Source organism: Rhineura floridana, chromosome 4 (assembly GCF_030035675.1).
Source record: "Rhineura floridana isolate rRhiFlo1 chromosome 4, rRhiFlo1.hap2, whole genome shotgun sequence".
NCBI classification, from domain to species: Eukaryota; Metazoa; Chordata; class Lepidosauria; order Squamata; family Rhineuridae; genus Rhineura; species Rhineura floridana.
The window spans coordinates 3,774,039-3,790,239 of record NC_084483.1 but is presented as its reverse complement, the minus strand read 5'-3'; the positions used below and the strand labels follow the sequence as shown (position 1 = coordinate 3,790,239).

The following is a 16,201-nucleotide window of genomic DNA, read 5'->3' as shown; positions in this document are numbered from 1 at the left end:
GCAGATGCGAAAGAAGAGTACAATGTACACAATAGGAACATGGAATGTGAGAAGCATGAACCAGGGAAAGTTAGAAATCGCCAAGCAAGAAATGGAACGTACAGTAGGGCCCCACTCATACAGCGGGTTATGTTCCGGACCCCCGCTGAAAAGCGAAAACAGCTGAAAAGCGGAACTCATTGAATAGAATGGTGCACAACGCCCAAAAACCACTGTAAAAGCAGAACAAGCGCCTTATGAGTGGGGCTTTAGTCTAATTGCATCTAATTGATAGCAAAGCGCCGTAAAGCGAAGTGAATTAAAATGGACAGGGATGGGAAATTTTCAGTCGGCAACTACAAAATATTCTATGTAGGAAATGAGAAATCAAGAAGAAACGGGGTTGCTTTAATAGTGAGAAGTGATGTAGCAAAAGCAATTAGGAACTACAACACAAGGTCTGAGCGAGTGATATCAATGAGATTTAACGGGAAACCTATTAGCATAACCATCATCCAAGTCTATGCTCCAATGGCAAATGCAAAAGAAGAGGAATTGGAGAGATTTTATGCAGAAGTACAGGAAGAAATTGATCACACACCAAAACAAGATGTGCTGATAATCATGCAGGACTGGAATGCAAAAGTAGGGAACAGAGAAGAACTAGGAATTGTGGGGAAATGGGGCTTAGGGGATAGAAATGACGCAGGAGAAAGACTTATTGAATTCTGGGAAGCCAATAATTTGTTTCTTGCAAACACATATTCTGAGCAACCAAAAAGATGACTGTACATGTCAACATCACCAAATGGTCAATATAAGAATCAAATTTATTATATAATTGGTAGGAGAAGATGTAGAACCTCCATACTTTCTGTGAAAACAAGACTAAGAGCAGACTGCAGTACAGATCATGAACTGGTAATATTGAAAATCAGAGTAAAGCTAAAAAAGAACAACAAACCAAGAGTAGGGATGTTGAATAATCAACAGGGGAACACACTGACTGACCGAGATAAAATAAAAGATGGAAGCAATACACTGAAAAACTCTGTAAAAGAGATGCAAGGATGACAGATTCATTCACGGAGGAACCGTATGATGAAGAACCAGAAATTTTAGAATGTGAGGTGAAAGGTGATCTTAAAATACTTGGAAGACACAATAATCAGGAACAGATGGCATACCAATAGAGGTGCTACAAGCTACTGAGACTGAATCTGTCAAATTTTTGACAAAAAATTGTCAAAAAATATGGAAAACAAAACAATGGCCCACAGACTGGAAGCGTTCAACATACATCCCAATTCCAAAGAAAGGGGATCCCAGAGAATGCAGGAATTATAAACTGTTGCCTTAGTATCCCATGCAAGTAAAGTAATGCTCAAGAGTTTATGACAAAGGCTCTTACCATATATGGAGCGAGAAATGCCAGACATCCAAGCTGGATTTACAAAGGGAAGAGGCACCAGAGATCATCTTGCAAACATTGGATAATGGAACGGACCAAGGAATTTCAGAAGGAAATCACCCTGTGCTTTATAGATTACAGCAAAGCCTTTGATTGTGTAGCTCATGAAAAACTATGGAATGCTTTAAAAGAAATGGGGGTGCCATAGCATCTGATTGTCCTGATGTGCAACCTATACTCTGGACTTTATAGATTACAGCAAAGCCTTTGATTGTGTAGCTGATGTACAACTATGGAATGCTTTAAAAGAAATGGGGGTGCCACAGCATCTGATTGTCCTGATGTGCAACCTATACTCTGGACAAGAGGCTACTGCAAGGACAGAATATGGAGGAACTGATTGGTTCCCCATCAGCAAGGGTGCGAGACAGGGGTGTACTTTATCACCCTACTTCAGTGGTTCTCAAACTTTTTTGGTTTGCGGCGAACTGTAAAACATATAAAAAGTTTCTGGCACACTTTGTGTACAAAATTAAAAATATATTAATATATTTTAAACTATGAATAAAAACAACTTACATACAAATGGATTTCTTCTCATTTGTAAAATATACTTTCACAATATTTGCGGCACACCTAGTCACCTCTTGCGGCGCACCAGTGTGCCACGGCGCACCGTTTGAGAACCACTGCCCTACTTGTTTAATCTATACACAGAACATATCATACGGAAAGCGGGACTGGACCAAGATGAAGGAGGTGTGAAAATTGGAGGGAGAAATATCAATAATTTAAGATATGCAGACGATACCATACTACTAGCAGAAACCAGTAATCATTGGAAACAAATGCTGATGAAAGTTAAAGAGGAAAGCACAAAAGCAGGACTACAGTACGCCAAGAAGACTACAGTAATGACAACAGAAGATTTATGTAACTTTAAAGTTGATGAGAACAGTGAACTTGTCAAGGATTATCAATACCTTGGCACAGTCATTAACCAAAATGGAGACAATAGTAAAGAAATCAGAAGAATGCTAGGACTGGGGAGGAGGGCAACTATGCGAGAACTAGAAAAGGTCCTCAAATGCAAAGATGTATTACTGAACACTAAAGTCAGGATCATTCAGACCATGGTATTCCCGATCTCTATGTATGAAAGTAGGACAGTGAAAAAAGCAGATAAGAGAAAAATCCACTCGTTTGAAATGTGGTGTTGGAGGAGAGCTTTGTGCATACCATGGACTGCAAAAAAGACAAATAATTGGGTGTTTCAACAAATTAAACCAGAACTGTCACTAGAAGCTAAAATGATGAAACTGAGGTTATCATACTTTGGACACATCATGGGAAGACATGATTCACTAGAAAATACAATAATGCTGGGAAAAACAGAAGGGAGTAGAAAAAAAGGAAGGCCAAACAAGAGATGAATTGATTCCATGAAGGAAGCCACAGACCTGAATTTACAAGATCTGAACAGGGTGGTTCACGACAGATGCTCTTGGAGATTGCTGATTCATAGGGTCGCCATAAGTCATAATCGACTTGAAGGCACATAACAACAACAAACCTTTTTCGATCTCCCAGCTTGCACATTCAAATATGCAACCTTTAATAGCACTTACACCTCCTTTTAATTATTAATTGCATGTTTTATACTAAGGGTAATAGATTCTGGATTGTTCACACAACCTGGATGTAAGTGGTTACCTGCTTGCTTCTGAGTGCTCCTTGACATTATTTTTAGTCTCCAAGAAGAATGTTCTTAGAGATTCCTAAGGGCACATCACAGCTCCGTAATATAAAATAAAATTTAAGTACTGAGATGGGAAATAATGGTTGTATAAGGCTGTTAAGTGCCAGAGAGAGAAAGGATTTTTAAAAATGCAAATAGCACAATGTCTCTGGAATCTTCACAGCACTAAGTTTAGGTCTGCAGTTCTGAAACCTCTCTCTCTCTCTCTCTCTCTCTCTCTCTCTCTCTCTCTCTCTCTCTCTCTCTCGTGTGTGTGTTTTTGACATGACCATGACCATTTTCCTATCTATGCAGCATTCTTAACATACTAAATTATATGGCTCTCCACATCTGAGGCCAATGGGATGGTTTCCTGTTTTGGAATTGCTCCAGATTCCTGGAGTTCGTTCTTTGGGGTCTTAAAGCATGTTAGAGTCTAATTTGACATTCAGATAGTAAATGATATCTGCAAAGCTTTCTTTGTTTTGTTAGGACTGATTCACATGTCCTTGGAAAATATTTTTATGCTAACGTATTGTGTGTATTTGCATATATCAGTATAGTCTTGTGCATTATTCAAAGCATGTCCAGAGAGCAATTCAACTGATCTTGGGGGGGGGGGAGGAAGAGAGAGTTTGAAAAGAGAGTTGCCCCAGTATATCTTGAATTTCAAACTATGTATTGAGTAAGATTAGTTCAATGTGTGCAAATCAACTGAAAAAGTCAACTGTGTTTTTTAAACAGAAGGTGAAAAATGATGAGAAATAGTCACAAGGATATATTAAAAGCAATCACACATTTTATTTCTCTACCTCTTTTACAGTGTAGTAATGTGAGGATTTATACAGATTTAATTACAGTGTTGATGCAAGAAGGGGAAAAATGAACAAGGTGTCCGACAAGTTTCAAGTTGGCATAGAGGAGTATTTCTCTACTTTCTTTTAGTGTGTAGAAATCTGTAGCTTTTAAAAAAAAATTTGGCATACTTCCATACCATGTAATAGGTCTGCTGTGAAAGGACTAACTGTGCTTATGGAAGAAGGCAGAAGATTCCCCACCCATGTGCTTTCTGGATCTAATTATAAGGCAGACTAGAACGAGAACAACAAGTACGTCAGTCTACATTTTAACATGTGTGTCACAAACATAATTTATTCTTTATTCTCTTAACTAATAAACATTATATATCACTTGAGATTGCTACAGAAAGGCAAAATAGATGCTCACATAATGAATCTAGCTCTCTGGAATATATTACGTGCAGATATAATTGCTATGTAAACACTGTAATATTCTACTCCTCCCTTCAAAACCTCCCTCAATGGAATTTCTTGTCCCACCAGGAAAGATGCAAAAGTGATGTGATCAGTTTTCTCTGAGTAGCTATGATGTTTTCTCAAGGAAAAAAATATGGTTCTAATTTACAGGATTAATACACTGACAAGTCTGCAGTGATTCACATGTGTGGAGAATATGAGTTTACAAACACATTGTACCAATACAGCTTAATGAAACAGTCTTAGTTTAGGGTTAAAAATCTGCTACAACCCATTTTACTACATTTTAGTGTAGAGATGGGGAACATGTGGCCTACTAGATGTTGTTGGACTACATAGTTGCTGGATGTCTGGAAAATTGCCCTGCTCAAGCCTCTAAGAGCTTAGGATCCCCAAGTATCAGCTTAGAGGTTGACACCTTTTAGCGCCCTTTTGCATCATCCAAAAGTGACACACAACATTACCATTAGTTCCCCCTTCTGCCTGCCAAACCTCAGCTACTGATGCTGTGATCAATATCAATTGTGCATGAGTCAGGGAATTTATAGCCATCATGGGTTTTTCTCAATGTGTCAAAGACACTTATGTGTCAGGACTGCATCAAAGGGGAGCCTGGAAGCATAGAAAAGATTCTCCTCTACACATGGAGAGCAGGGACATAATGGATGGGGTGACTCCACTTTCCCTCTTGCTGCAGTTGTAATCATGTAAGTTGAATGTTGAAATAGGGCCATTGTCATGAGCAGATCTACCTGGTCAAGGCTCATTTTAGGCTCTTAAGACTAACCTCTGCAAGGATGGGGAAATCTAGTTTAATTATCTGCCATTAGGACTGAACAAAGAATGTTCTCAAATATTCACCTGTTTATTAATTTATAAAAAGTTGCACTGTGCTCTTCAATGGAAAAAACACACTCTCAGGGCAGCATTTCAATGCCTACAAACGATTTAAATAATAAAACAAAAATAACATAGAAAAAATAAAGTGTGTGTATGGGGGGGGAAGGGCCAGAAAAACAACACACTTACACAAACTGGCTTTTAACAAATCCTGGTTAAAAATAATTCAACAGATATTTTAAAAGGCTTGGGAAAATAAAAAGACCAGAAAGACCTAAGATCAGATGCCAGGTGAAGCCTCTCTGGGGAATGTGTTTCGTAAACAGGACTCCATACTAGGGAAAACACTCTCAGCAGTTGAGATTTAGTAGGTGGAGGAACTAGGATAAGGGCTTCTGATGAATCAGTACTTGAGGTCCCAAGCTATACAGGACATTAAACATAAACACCAGCAGTTTTGAATTGTGCTAGGAAATATACAAGCTAAATTGCTTCAGACTGGTAAGATAGGCGGTTTCACTTAACAGCTGAATTCTAAACTACTAAGAGGTCTTCAAAAGCAGGTCCATATATAATTCATCGTAGTAATCAAGTATGGGTCTCACTTAGATGTGGATTACTGTGGTCAGGCTCTCTGTGTCCAGAAAGGACTGCAGCTAGCTGGTGCAACAGCCTTAGGTGATGGAAGGTGCTACATGCCAGAGACCATCTGGGCCTACATGGACAAAGCACCAATCAGCAACCCCCATGATTTTATAAGTAATTGGACCAAATATGGGTTTTAAATAAATAGGACTGCTGCCATTTAATTTGGTCAGAAATCTTTACAGAAATGTAAAACAACAACACACAATTAAATATTAGCAAGTGTAAAAACTGTATTGGGATTGTTTAAAGAAAACTGACCATTGTCCTTGGTCAAGTAGGTAGAAATAAAAGAAATGTACATTTCTTCTGAGGGATAGCACTAGGAGGGGAGGCAAGTGGTTCAATGTCCCTTTATGGCCACTGCCAACCCCACCCCCAATTTCTTGAGTTTGCAATAAAAGTCTCCGTCCCACATAAAGGTTACCGCACTGTAGCAATGCCCAAGCACATCATAAAAATATTTTGTGATAATATTATGAATAGCTTTTAGGTCTCATTAAATAAGACATTCCACCTGTTCTAGTGAATCGGCCTTAGGCACAAGAAAAGTCATTCTGGACTATAGCTTACTGCCACAGAGAATGGGGAGAAAATGCTTTCAGAAGAGCCAGGTCCTGAATAAGGACAACCTGGCCTGCAGACGTGCCCCTCTCTCTCATCCCTTACTTAGACTAAGAGAAGCTCTGCTGCATTAGGACTCCTGCCAAGCTGTATAGAAACCTGTCAATAAACCCGTTAAGTTACCAACTTATTCCCAGATGTGTATAGAATTACTACCTAAAAGCCTTACTCCCAGGTAAATGTGAATAGGATTGCAACCTTAATTTTTAAAAAATGCCGCTGTGTATTGAATTATGTAATCAATATGTGGATGAAACTTAGCTGTTTCTCCTTGCCATCTGGATCAAGTGAAGCCATGAAGTGTCTGGAGTCAGTAATGGATTGGATGAAGGTAGCCTGTCTAGACAGGGTTGTACTCCCCCTGAAGGATCAGGTACATAGTTTTGGGGTACTTTTGGATTCTACTCACTCACTTGAGGCCCAGGTGGCCTCAGTGGCACGGTCTTTTTTTCAGTTTCCAGTTGGTACTCCAGCTACATCAGTTCTTGGGTCAAGGATAGCCTGGTCACAGTGATTCATACATTACTAACCTCCTGGTGGGATTACAACTCGCTCTACATTTGGCTGCTCTTGAGAGTGGTCCAGATTGCAGCTGGTGCAAAATGCAGTGGCCACTGTTAATGGGCACATCTGCACAGGACCATATAATGCCAGTTCTCATCACTGGGCCCAATTCAAGGTTTTTGTTCTAATATATAAAGCCCTAAATGGTCTAGGACCTGGGTATCAAAAAAAAACTCTCCCGAAGTCCTGCCTATGATTTGAGGTCAGCTGGGGAGGCTCTTCTGATAGTGTCCACCTTGACTGAGATCAGGATATCTACAACTCACCTAAGGGCCTTTCTGTACTGAAAATATTCCTGTACTTACTATGATGTGAAATTTGTAACAGCTCTTAAAATACAGTTTTTGCAATTTAATTTTGAATTTATTTAATGGTTGGCCTTTAAACCTTACTGAGGATCTTTGCCCTTCTAGAAGGGCACACCGAAACAAACGCTCAGTCCATTTTCTGGACGGTTTTCATTAATACTGTGTGTGCATGTATTTATAAATTTGACCGAGGGAAAAAATAGTGTTTAGGGTAACAAATTGATACTAAGCAGCCTTACAGTTCAACCCTCTCCATGTCATGCCATCCTTCCTGCATTATTTGATTATCCCCTCCCCCACATGCTGGGTCCTATTTTATTCCTTTCAGTGTTTCCCAACCTTTTTTATTTTTGTTGTTGCTGTACTACAGTTCCCATAATTCCTAACCATTGGCCATGCTGGCTGGGGAGGATGGGAGTTGCACTCCAGCAACAAAAAAATAAAGAGGTTGGGAAACACATTTACCCCATACCACGCGTGCCAAAATGTCGCGCTTTCAGATGAGACGTAATAACACGCTCGCGCCCTTTCGGCTCTTCAGTAACACCACAGCAACGGGAGGCGGGATCACACTTTTGCCCACCCAATGAGCTGCTGAAAGACCTGCCTTCGACTGAGTTCCCCTCTCTTTGTTTTGTGATTGGCGGTTTGCGTATACTGCGCTGCGCTGTAAGGAGCGGCTGGGCTGTCTGTCAAGCGGCATTTCCGCTTTCGATACCTCCGCCTTGCAACTCGAAGCTGGCAGCCAAAGGAGGTCATTTTGCTGTCACAGTGGCGCTCCTGACTAGCTTGAGAGCACGGAGCAAGCGTCTTGTAAAATGCATCGTTAAACCTGTCTATTTATCCCACCGCCGCCGTCTTCTTCATAGAGCTGAGCTTTCAGCCCCTTTCCCGCCCCAGTCCAACCCCACTGCCTGAGGAAATAGGTAAAAGACAGGCAGAAAGAGGTAAAATGTCTACTAGGGGATGGTGGGGAGAACAGCAGCTGTCGCGGCCCATTTGTAAAGTTGACGCCTTTAAGAGGCTTCTGCTTTTGTCGTGCTCGTTTGCAACCGAGAGAGCAAACCGGAACTGCGGCGGCCTCCACGAGAAAAGAAACACGAGGCGGCGGAGGCATGCGGGCAGTCGCAGTCTCCTTTACGCCTTTTTTTTAACCGCTGCTGCAATTGCGACGTCTCCCTCCCGTCCCTACACCGTCATTCTCCTCCAACCGCCCCCGCTTCAAACGGCAGCTGGTCTTTGTGGCGGGCGGGTGTATTTAGGCTCCCTGCCCGCTCTGCTGTTCCAGCTTTGCATTTCCTCGTGTAACTTCCGCAACAGCCCGTCTTTCCCTCCACTCGCCGCCCCACTCTTGCCTGTGGGGTGTGTCGTTAACAACAACAAACTCCTGTCCGGAGGGACGGCCGGCTCAGCCGGAGAACTTGTAGAGGTGCCAGAGGACATACATTTCCCTTCCCCTCCTCCGAGCCTGCGAGGGCCGTTAGAGCCCGTCGTCTTCGCGCCGCGCCTTTGTTTCTCCTGGCGAAGGAAGGCGCAAAAAACGCTGCCTCTCCTTCTCTGCCTCACCCAAGATGCGTAACGCTTGTACGCGGGGAGGAACGTGTCCGTGTGAACCAAGCTGAAGCCTCCACATCGCTGCCCGCTTCTCCCGCAGCTTTTGTAGACGGTCGAAGTGAGAGATCTCATGTCTCTCCGGATGTGGAGAGATGCGTGTCTTTTGTGCGCGTGTATTACCAGAGAAAAATGGAAATGTTTACATGTGCTGAGCTATTGTGAGGAAGGGATTAATTATACGAGAATTGTAAAGGGCAGTACGTCGCGTGGGAGCCAATGCGTCTCCTCCGTCTCAGTAAAACCCACCCCAAGTCCATCAGTTGGTGCTGTAAAAAAAAAAATTATCCCATAAGACATATGGCTAGCCTTGACTCCAAAAGAATGCACGTCTCCACACATTATTTTCCAGACGCAACGCTATTTTTCTCGTCTTCCTCCCCCGTTGGGGCCCGTCGTGGGAATATAGCACTGGTCTCTCTGAGGATATGGTTGTGCATTGTAAGGAATTTGGCAACTCGGAGGGACATTTCTCATCTTTTTGCCTTACGTGCTTAAGGCATATTTGCTCAGAAATAAGTCCCGCTGAATCTAATAGAGCTTCCTCCTAGGTAAGTATGTATAGGATGGGAGCCACTACGGTCGCGGAGGAGTAAAACTATTACCAAAAAAAAGATTTATTATTCTGAGGTTTCACCGAAAATAGGGGGCAGAAAGGAGTCACAGGCAACCGTGGCCATTCCCCCCTCCCCCAATTGGCACACGGAGGAGAGAGTTGGGCTCGTGAAACCAAACGAGCCTTCTGGACAGAGAGAGAGACGAGAGGTTGGCTAAGGGAGGCCTAGGAAGTAGTTCCTTGGCTGGCTTCGGCATAGAGAGCAGCAGCGCAGGGCTTTCCTGGGGCGCCTACGCCGCTTGGAGATCTTCCGTAGTGAATTGCCGTGAAGGGAAGAGGTGGGAGACGCCCCCGTCCGTGCTGCAACCCAGCACTAGGGGGAGGGGAAAGGGTGGTGAGACACGATTGTAGACCCGCCTCTTTCATTGATGAAATTTAAATTCTTGTGGTTTAAACCTCTTAACCAGTTTGCCCTATTCGTTCATTTTCGAGAGCAGATGTAGGAAGAAGGATCAGGGATGAACCAGGCAGGCACAAAAACTGCATAAAATTCCTTTGGTGGCTTTTTTCGGGGAAGGGGATAGGAAGTTCATCTTTGGATTTTTTTTTTTTTAACTGAAGAACCTTCCTTCTTAATTATTGATGTTTTTAAACTGATAAATAGGAGCTGGGGAAGTGCCTGGAACAGGGTGGCAAGGACAAAGCAGCCCCCACAACCAACCCTCCTATTTTCCTGAGTTTTTCTTATACATTTTTTCCCCAGAGAAAAGTGTCTTATTTTTTTTTCTATATTTATAAAACAAGAGCATTTATTTTCATAAAGAGCCAAAATGTCGTCATTTGCAAAAGGTAGGTTTACTTCGTTTTTGAAGTGCATGATGCCTGTATTTTTGTGTGTCTTTAGATAGAGATGTGCTGTGTTTCACAAGTCGTGGCAGCAGAAGTGTAGCACTGATTCAGGTCGATGAGAGGACTTGAAAGGGACTATCAATTGGGTCAATTAACCATATTATCTACTACTTCTGAGGGTTGCTCAGGTGACAATGGAGCGATGCCAGTTTCTCTAAAGCGGCTTCTTTTAGCCTTGTGTGTGAGAGAGTATGTACGTTTTCTTTTTCTCTTCTCTAAATGCATAAAATTGCAAAACCAGACTGAGGTGGTTGCAGCTGCAGGTGCTCTGAATCTGGCAAATTACAGAAGGGGTTCTGTAACTGTATTGAGTTGGGTGTCAGCCCAAATTTGTTGCCTGGCCCTTCTGTTGACATGTGTAATCTTTAAAACTCTGCCTATCTGTCCTATGATGTGTTGTAACAGATTCTGGTGAATTTTAGCATGAGATCTTCCTGGTAGATTATGGTTTGATTCTTGGAGTCATCTATTGCGAATATGGGAATGGCCCATAAGACATTTCAGGAAACCTGATAACTGATGCATTGCTGTGTTTTTTTTTCTTTGAAGGAAATGATTCTTGCAACATTGTGCTTTTTCTTTTAAATGAAATGATATTTGTGCTCTTTAGTATTCCAAAAAGGATTTTTAATAGAAGTACTTTGTTACTTGAGAAAACAGATCATGTTTTCAGTACCTGTATGTAACTTGTGCAGAGTACTTTAAACTGTATAAGTGCGGGGACACCTTTAACTTTTATATGTAGAAAGCCAGGTTATTAATTTTGTTTGGAAACTATCTGTATATCAGTTATCAGTGCAGTATGATTATATATACTACTTGTAGGGCCACTGTAACCCATAGGCAGATTTGGGAAGAGAGCTGAGAGCAAAATTGATTGAACCTTGAACTAAGCCACCTGAAAGTGATTTACCTATAGCCCATCAAGTCAGAACAACAAGGGGACTATAAAATATTTTCCTTATGTGCGGTGGTGCAGTTTTTTAATCCCAATACTGGAGGAGGCCATTTTGTATAAAAAAGGTTTCACATGTTACTCAAAGGATCAGTTTTATAAGGTTAAAAGTTATGTTTAATTGCCTTAGAAAATAGCTGGAATCTAAATAATTATAATTTCAACACACATTTAAACTCTTGGAAATGTCCCCTTCTATGTTTGCAGCCTAGTATGGTATTTCTCAGCCTGCTGATGATTTCTAGCAGCATGCATAGAGGTTGAGGGATTTACACATAACATCTTTCTTTCTTTCTTTGGTCAAATTGCATCTGTAAACTTGAACAAAATTGCTTCGTGGGATGTCAAAAATTTCTCTTAAATGCAGATGGGTCTAGTGGAATAGATTGAATGCTGTGAGCTAATTTTTAGAAGGCAAAATGTAGACTATACCCAATTTACAGTTTCATCAACTTAAAGTGTGGGCAAAAGAAAATGAACATGATCCGTGGGGAACAGCGCATGCTCTTGTCCCTGTGTGTTTGAGGTTTTTAAAAAGAACTATTTAACATTAAATAACTACAGCTTATTGCTTACTAATGAAGAAGGCACTGTTAATGTGCTAGCTAGTAACAGCTAATGGCCCATAAGTGACACGTGTGCTGTGGGCCTTGATTCTTTACTCAAAAAAATACGCTTAAAACCCATGTGTTACTGGGTGAAGAACTAAATTTTGTATTACACATATAAAAAAATAATTGGGGCTACTTTATGGTAATAACCATAATAGTTTTATAAACTAGCTTTTAAAAAGAAACTATAACTCGCTCTTATGTTGAGTATATACTTACAGTATTCTTATTGAAGCAATTCAGGTTTGGTTCAAACCTGAGCTGAAAATATTTTTAGGGCATTGCCTTTCCATTTAGGATAGCATAATATTTTGCTTACTGTTGTCTGGATTTTTTTTAGGACTAAAGTTTTATTTCAAGTGTCATACCTATGGATTATTTGAAGTTTTTATACTAAGAAATTTGTTGAATAGTTAGCTGTCATCGAACTCAGCTGCATGCTTGGATTTAATATTTAGACAGGCAGATAAATGGTAGATGGGTGGAAATGAACTTTGGATTTGATCCTTCTTACAATCTATATGATAAAATGCCATCAACCCCATGGGTGAAATAATGACTGAACTAAACTATATCACAAAAAAATAAAATTGATTCCAGAATTATTGGCCTAAATTTCAAAGATGTTTGGAGGTAGCGTCTTCATTGTAACGTTTAAAATGTTTGGTATGGTGCCTTAAAAATCAGTCTTCATAAAACACATTGGACCTAATGCAGCCAAAGCTAAACATTTGTAATACATACCTATTGCCAAATTGGTCTCACTGAGTTCAGTTGAATTTGTTTTGAAATAAATAGGAATAGAAATGGAATATCCTATTGATTTCTGTGAAACAGAGCTAAGTGCATGCTTAACTCTCCCACTAAAATCAGCGGGACTTTGGGTAGATCTTGCCCAGTGTTCTTTTAAACTCAGTATTCACTGCCAGATACCATCACTTATTTTGTACATGGGCTACTCTCTTGGATGGATAATCAGAGCATAGCTGATACAAGTATAACTTCATATCGCTTAACTAAACCCTACTAAATATGATCCTAATATAAATCTGGACATGTGTTAATAAGAGTATGACTGGAAGAGAGGAGAAGCTACCTTTCTTCTTGCACTTAACATTTAAATGGACCATGCCATCATATTGACAATCAACAATTGTCTCTTTCTGTAGTCTCATCTTGCAGTGGCAAAGTTGCTGCTTTTCCTTAAAGCTGTACCTGGCACTATTACTTCATTTGAGAGAAGTAACTTTATAGTTGGCAAACTTATTTGTGTCCTAACAATAAAGAAACCGTTTTTTTAAAAAAGAATGATGCCTTCATTTTTCTTAAAATTTAAATAACGGTTGGGAAGTCTCCAAATATTTAGTATTCCAATAAAAATAATTTTCAAGTAAAGCTTTGAATTTTTGAGCATAACATTTAAAACCATACTAAGTGCATTTTAGTCAATCCCCCCGCCCCCAATTGATTATGTCAGTTCAACTATTTGAAGGTGTTTCACTTCCAGACAATTTTGGATGGTATTTATTATTTGGATCCATTCAAATCTTGCTTCCAACCTGGCTATGGGACTCAGACTTCTTTGCTCACCCTGGTGGATGATCTTCATCAGGAGATGGGCAGGGGGAGTGCATCCCTGTTGCTTCCTTTGGACCTCTCAGCAGCTTTTGAGACTATCAACCATGGTATCCGTGTTTTCCTGAAGTGGGACTTCAAAGCACAGTGTTATGGTGGCTCTAGGCCAGGGGTACTTAACCTGGGGTCCACGGACTCCCAAGGGGTCTGTGGATAGATTTCAGGGGGTCCATGAACTTGGATGGAGAAAAAATTACATCTTTATTTTCACTAACCTCTAACTGAAATTTAGCATTTCCTTCGATTATGAATGTAGGCAACAAACCACAGTAGTATTAGCAGTACCTGTGACTTTGTCACCAATAGAAATCACAGATATTTTCATATCACATTGCAGTTGTTGCAGATATCTCAAGTATATTTTATGCTCATCACTACTTTGAAATTATGGTAATTATTAGACCCGGCGCTAGATCGCACGTGATCGCAGTTTTCCTTTCTACGGACAACTATGGGGCAACTCTGTGCCTTGTAGTTGTTAAGCCACCAAATGATGAAGTCAAACAAAACTTTGACTGGAAAGAAAAACTTCATACACTTTGCACAGATGGAGGTCCTGCAATGCTTGGTAATAAATCTGGTTTTGCTACTTTAGTGAAAAAGGAAGCTTCCCACATTGTCGTCACTCATTGCTTTTTATACAGACATGCACTGGCAACAAAGACTCTTCCAGGTACGGCTTGGCAGTGGCTCCGCTCCTACTTGGTGGACCGTCTCCAGAAGGTAGGGCATGGGGAGCACTGCTCGATACCCTGGACTCTCCATTGCAGAGTCCCGCAGGGATCGCTTCTGTCCCCCATGCTTTTTAACATCTACATGAAGCCGCTGGGTGCAGTCATCAGGAGTTTTGGAGTGCGTTGTCACCAGTATGCTGATGACACGCAACTCTATTTCTCCTTTTCATCTTCCTCAGCTGAGGCTGTTAATGTGCTGAACCGTTGCCTGGCCGCGATAATGGACTGGATGAGAGCTAATAAACTGAGACTCAATCCTGACAAGACTGAGACACTGTTGGTGAATGCCTTCTCGGCCCAGATGGTGGATGTTCAACCTGTTCTGGATGGGTTACACTCCCCTTGAAGGAACAGGTTCGTAGCTTGGGGGTTCTTTTCGATCCATTCCTGTCTCTTGAGGCTCAGGTAGCCTTGGTGGCACGGAATGCATTCTACCACCTTCGGTTGGTAGCCCAGCTACGTCCCTATCTGGACAGCGACGACCTCACCTCAGTTGTGCATGCTCTGGTAACCTCTAGATTGGATTACTGCAATGCGCTCTACGTGGGGCTGCCTTTGAAAACAGTCCGGAAACTACAGCTAGTGCAAAACGCAGCAGCCAGACTGTTGACGAGGACCAGACGGTCCGCACATATAACACCTGTTCTGGCGTGTTAACACTGGCTACCTACCTGTTTCCGGGCCAAATTCAAAGTGCTAGTTTTGACTTATAAAGCCTTACACGGTGCGGGACCACAATACCTAGCAGAACGCCTCTCCCGATATGAACCTACCCGTTCACTACGTTCAACATCAAAGGCCCTCCTCCGAGTTCTGACTCACAGAGAGGCTCTGAGGGTTGTAACGAGATCTAGGGCCTTTTCAGTGGTGGCCCCTGAACTATGGAATAGTCTGCCCGACGAGGTGTGCCTGGCGCCTACACTTCTATCCTTTCGGCACCAGGTTAAAACCTTTTTATTTTCCCAGGCATTTTAATATATTTTATTGCTGTTAATATATACCAGGCTGTTAAATGCTTAAAATGTATGTTTTTAGTGTCGTATTGTTATTTTATTGTATTTATTGTATTGTACCAACTTCGGTTGGTAGCCCAGCTACGTCCCTATCTGAGTCAGGAGGACCTTACATCGGTGGTACATGCTCTGGTAACCTCGCGTTTGGATTACTGCAATGCGCTCTATGTTGGGTTGCCTTTGAAGACAGTTTGGAAGCTACAGCTAGTGCAAAATGCAGCCGCCAGATTGCTGACAAGGACCAAGCGGTCCGAGCACATAACACCTGTTCTGGCAGGCTTGCACTGGCTACCAATATGCTTCCGGGCCAGATTCAAAGTGTTGGTATTGACCCATAAAGCCTTATACGGCACGGGACCACTCTATCTGTCGGACTGCCTCTCCCGATACGAACCCGCCCGTTCACTACGTTCTGCTATGAAGGCCCTCCTCCGGGTTCCGACTCATAGGGAGGCCCGGAGGGTGATGACAAGATCTAGGGCCTTCTCAGTGGTGGCCCCCGAACTGTGGAACAGTCTCCTCGAGGAGGTGTGCCTGGCGCCGACACTACTATCCTTTCGGCGCCTGGTTAAAACCTTCCTATTTCCCAATGCATTTTTAACTTAAGTTATTGATTTCTTTTTGTTGTAACTGACTTTTGATCGTTTATTGTTATATGTTATATGTTTTTATTGTATTATATTGTGTATTTTATTATATTCCTTGCTGTTCACCGCCCAGAGAGCTTTTGCTAGTCGGGCGGTATATAAGTGTAATAAATAATAATAATAATAATAATAATATTTACTCTA

At 41.6% G+C, this 16,201-nt stretch overlaps 1 protein-coding gene across 5 annotated transcripts in view; it reads left to right on the top strand.

Moving 5' to 3' along the window:
- The first annotated feature begins 8,114 nt into the window (after positions 1-8,114).
- The window catches only part of UGP2 (UDP-glucose pyrophosphorylase 2), a 56,144-nt gene continuing 48,057 nt past the window's right edge, over positions 8,115-16,201 (top strand). The window contains exon 1 of one of the 5 annotated variants that reach the window (XM_061622269.1): positions 8,115-8,333. Coding sequence is in view for 3 of the 5 variants with exons in the window: in XM_061622267.1 (XP_061478251.1) it covers positions 10,384-10,402 (19 nt within the window). In the remaining 2 variants the exon portion in view is untranslated. Of the gene's footprint in view, positions 8,334-9,299; positions 9,549-9,941; positions 10,403-16,201 lie in introns of those variants that run through there. The other 4 variants (XM_061622270.1, XM_061622267.1, XM_061622265.1 and 1 more) reach the window with 4 other exon arrangements.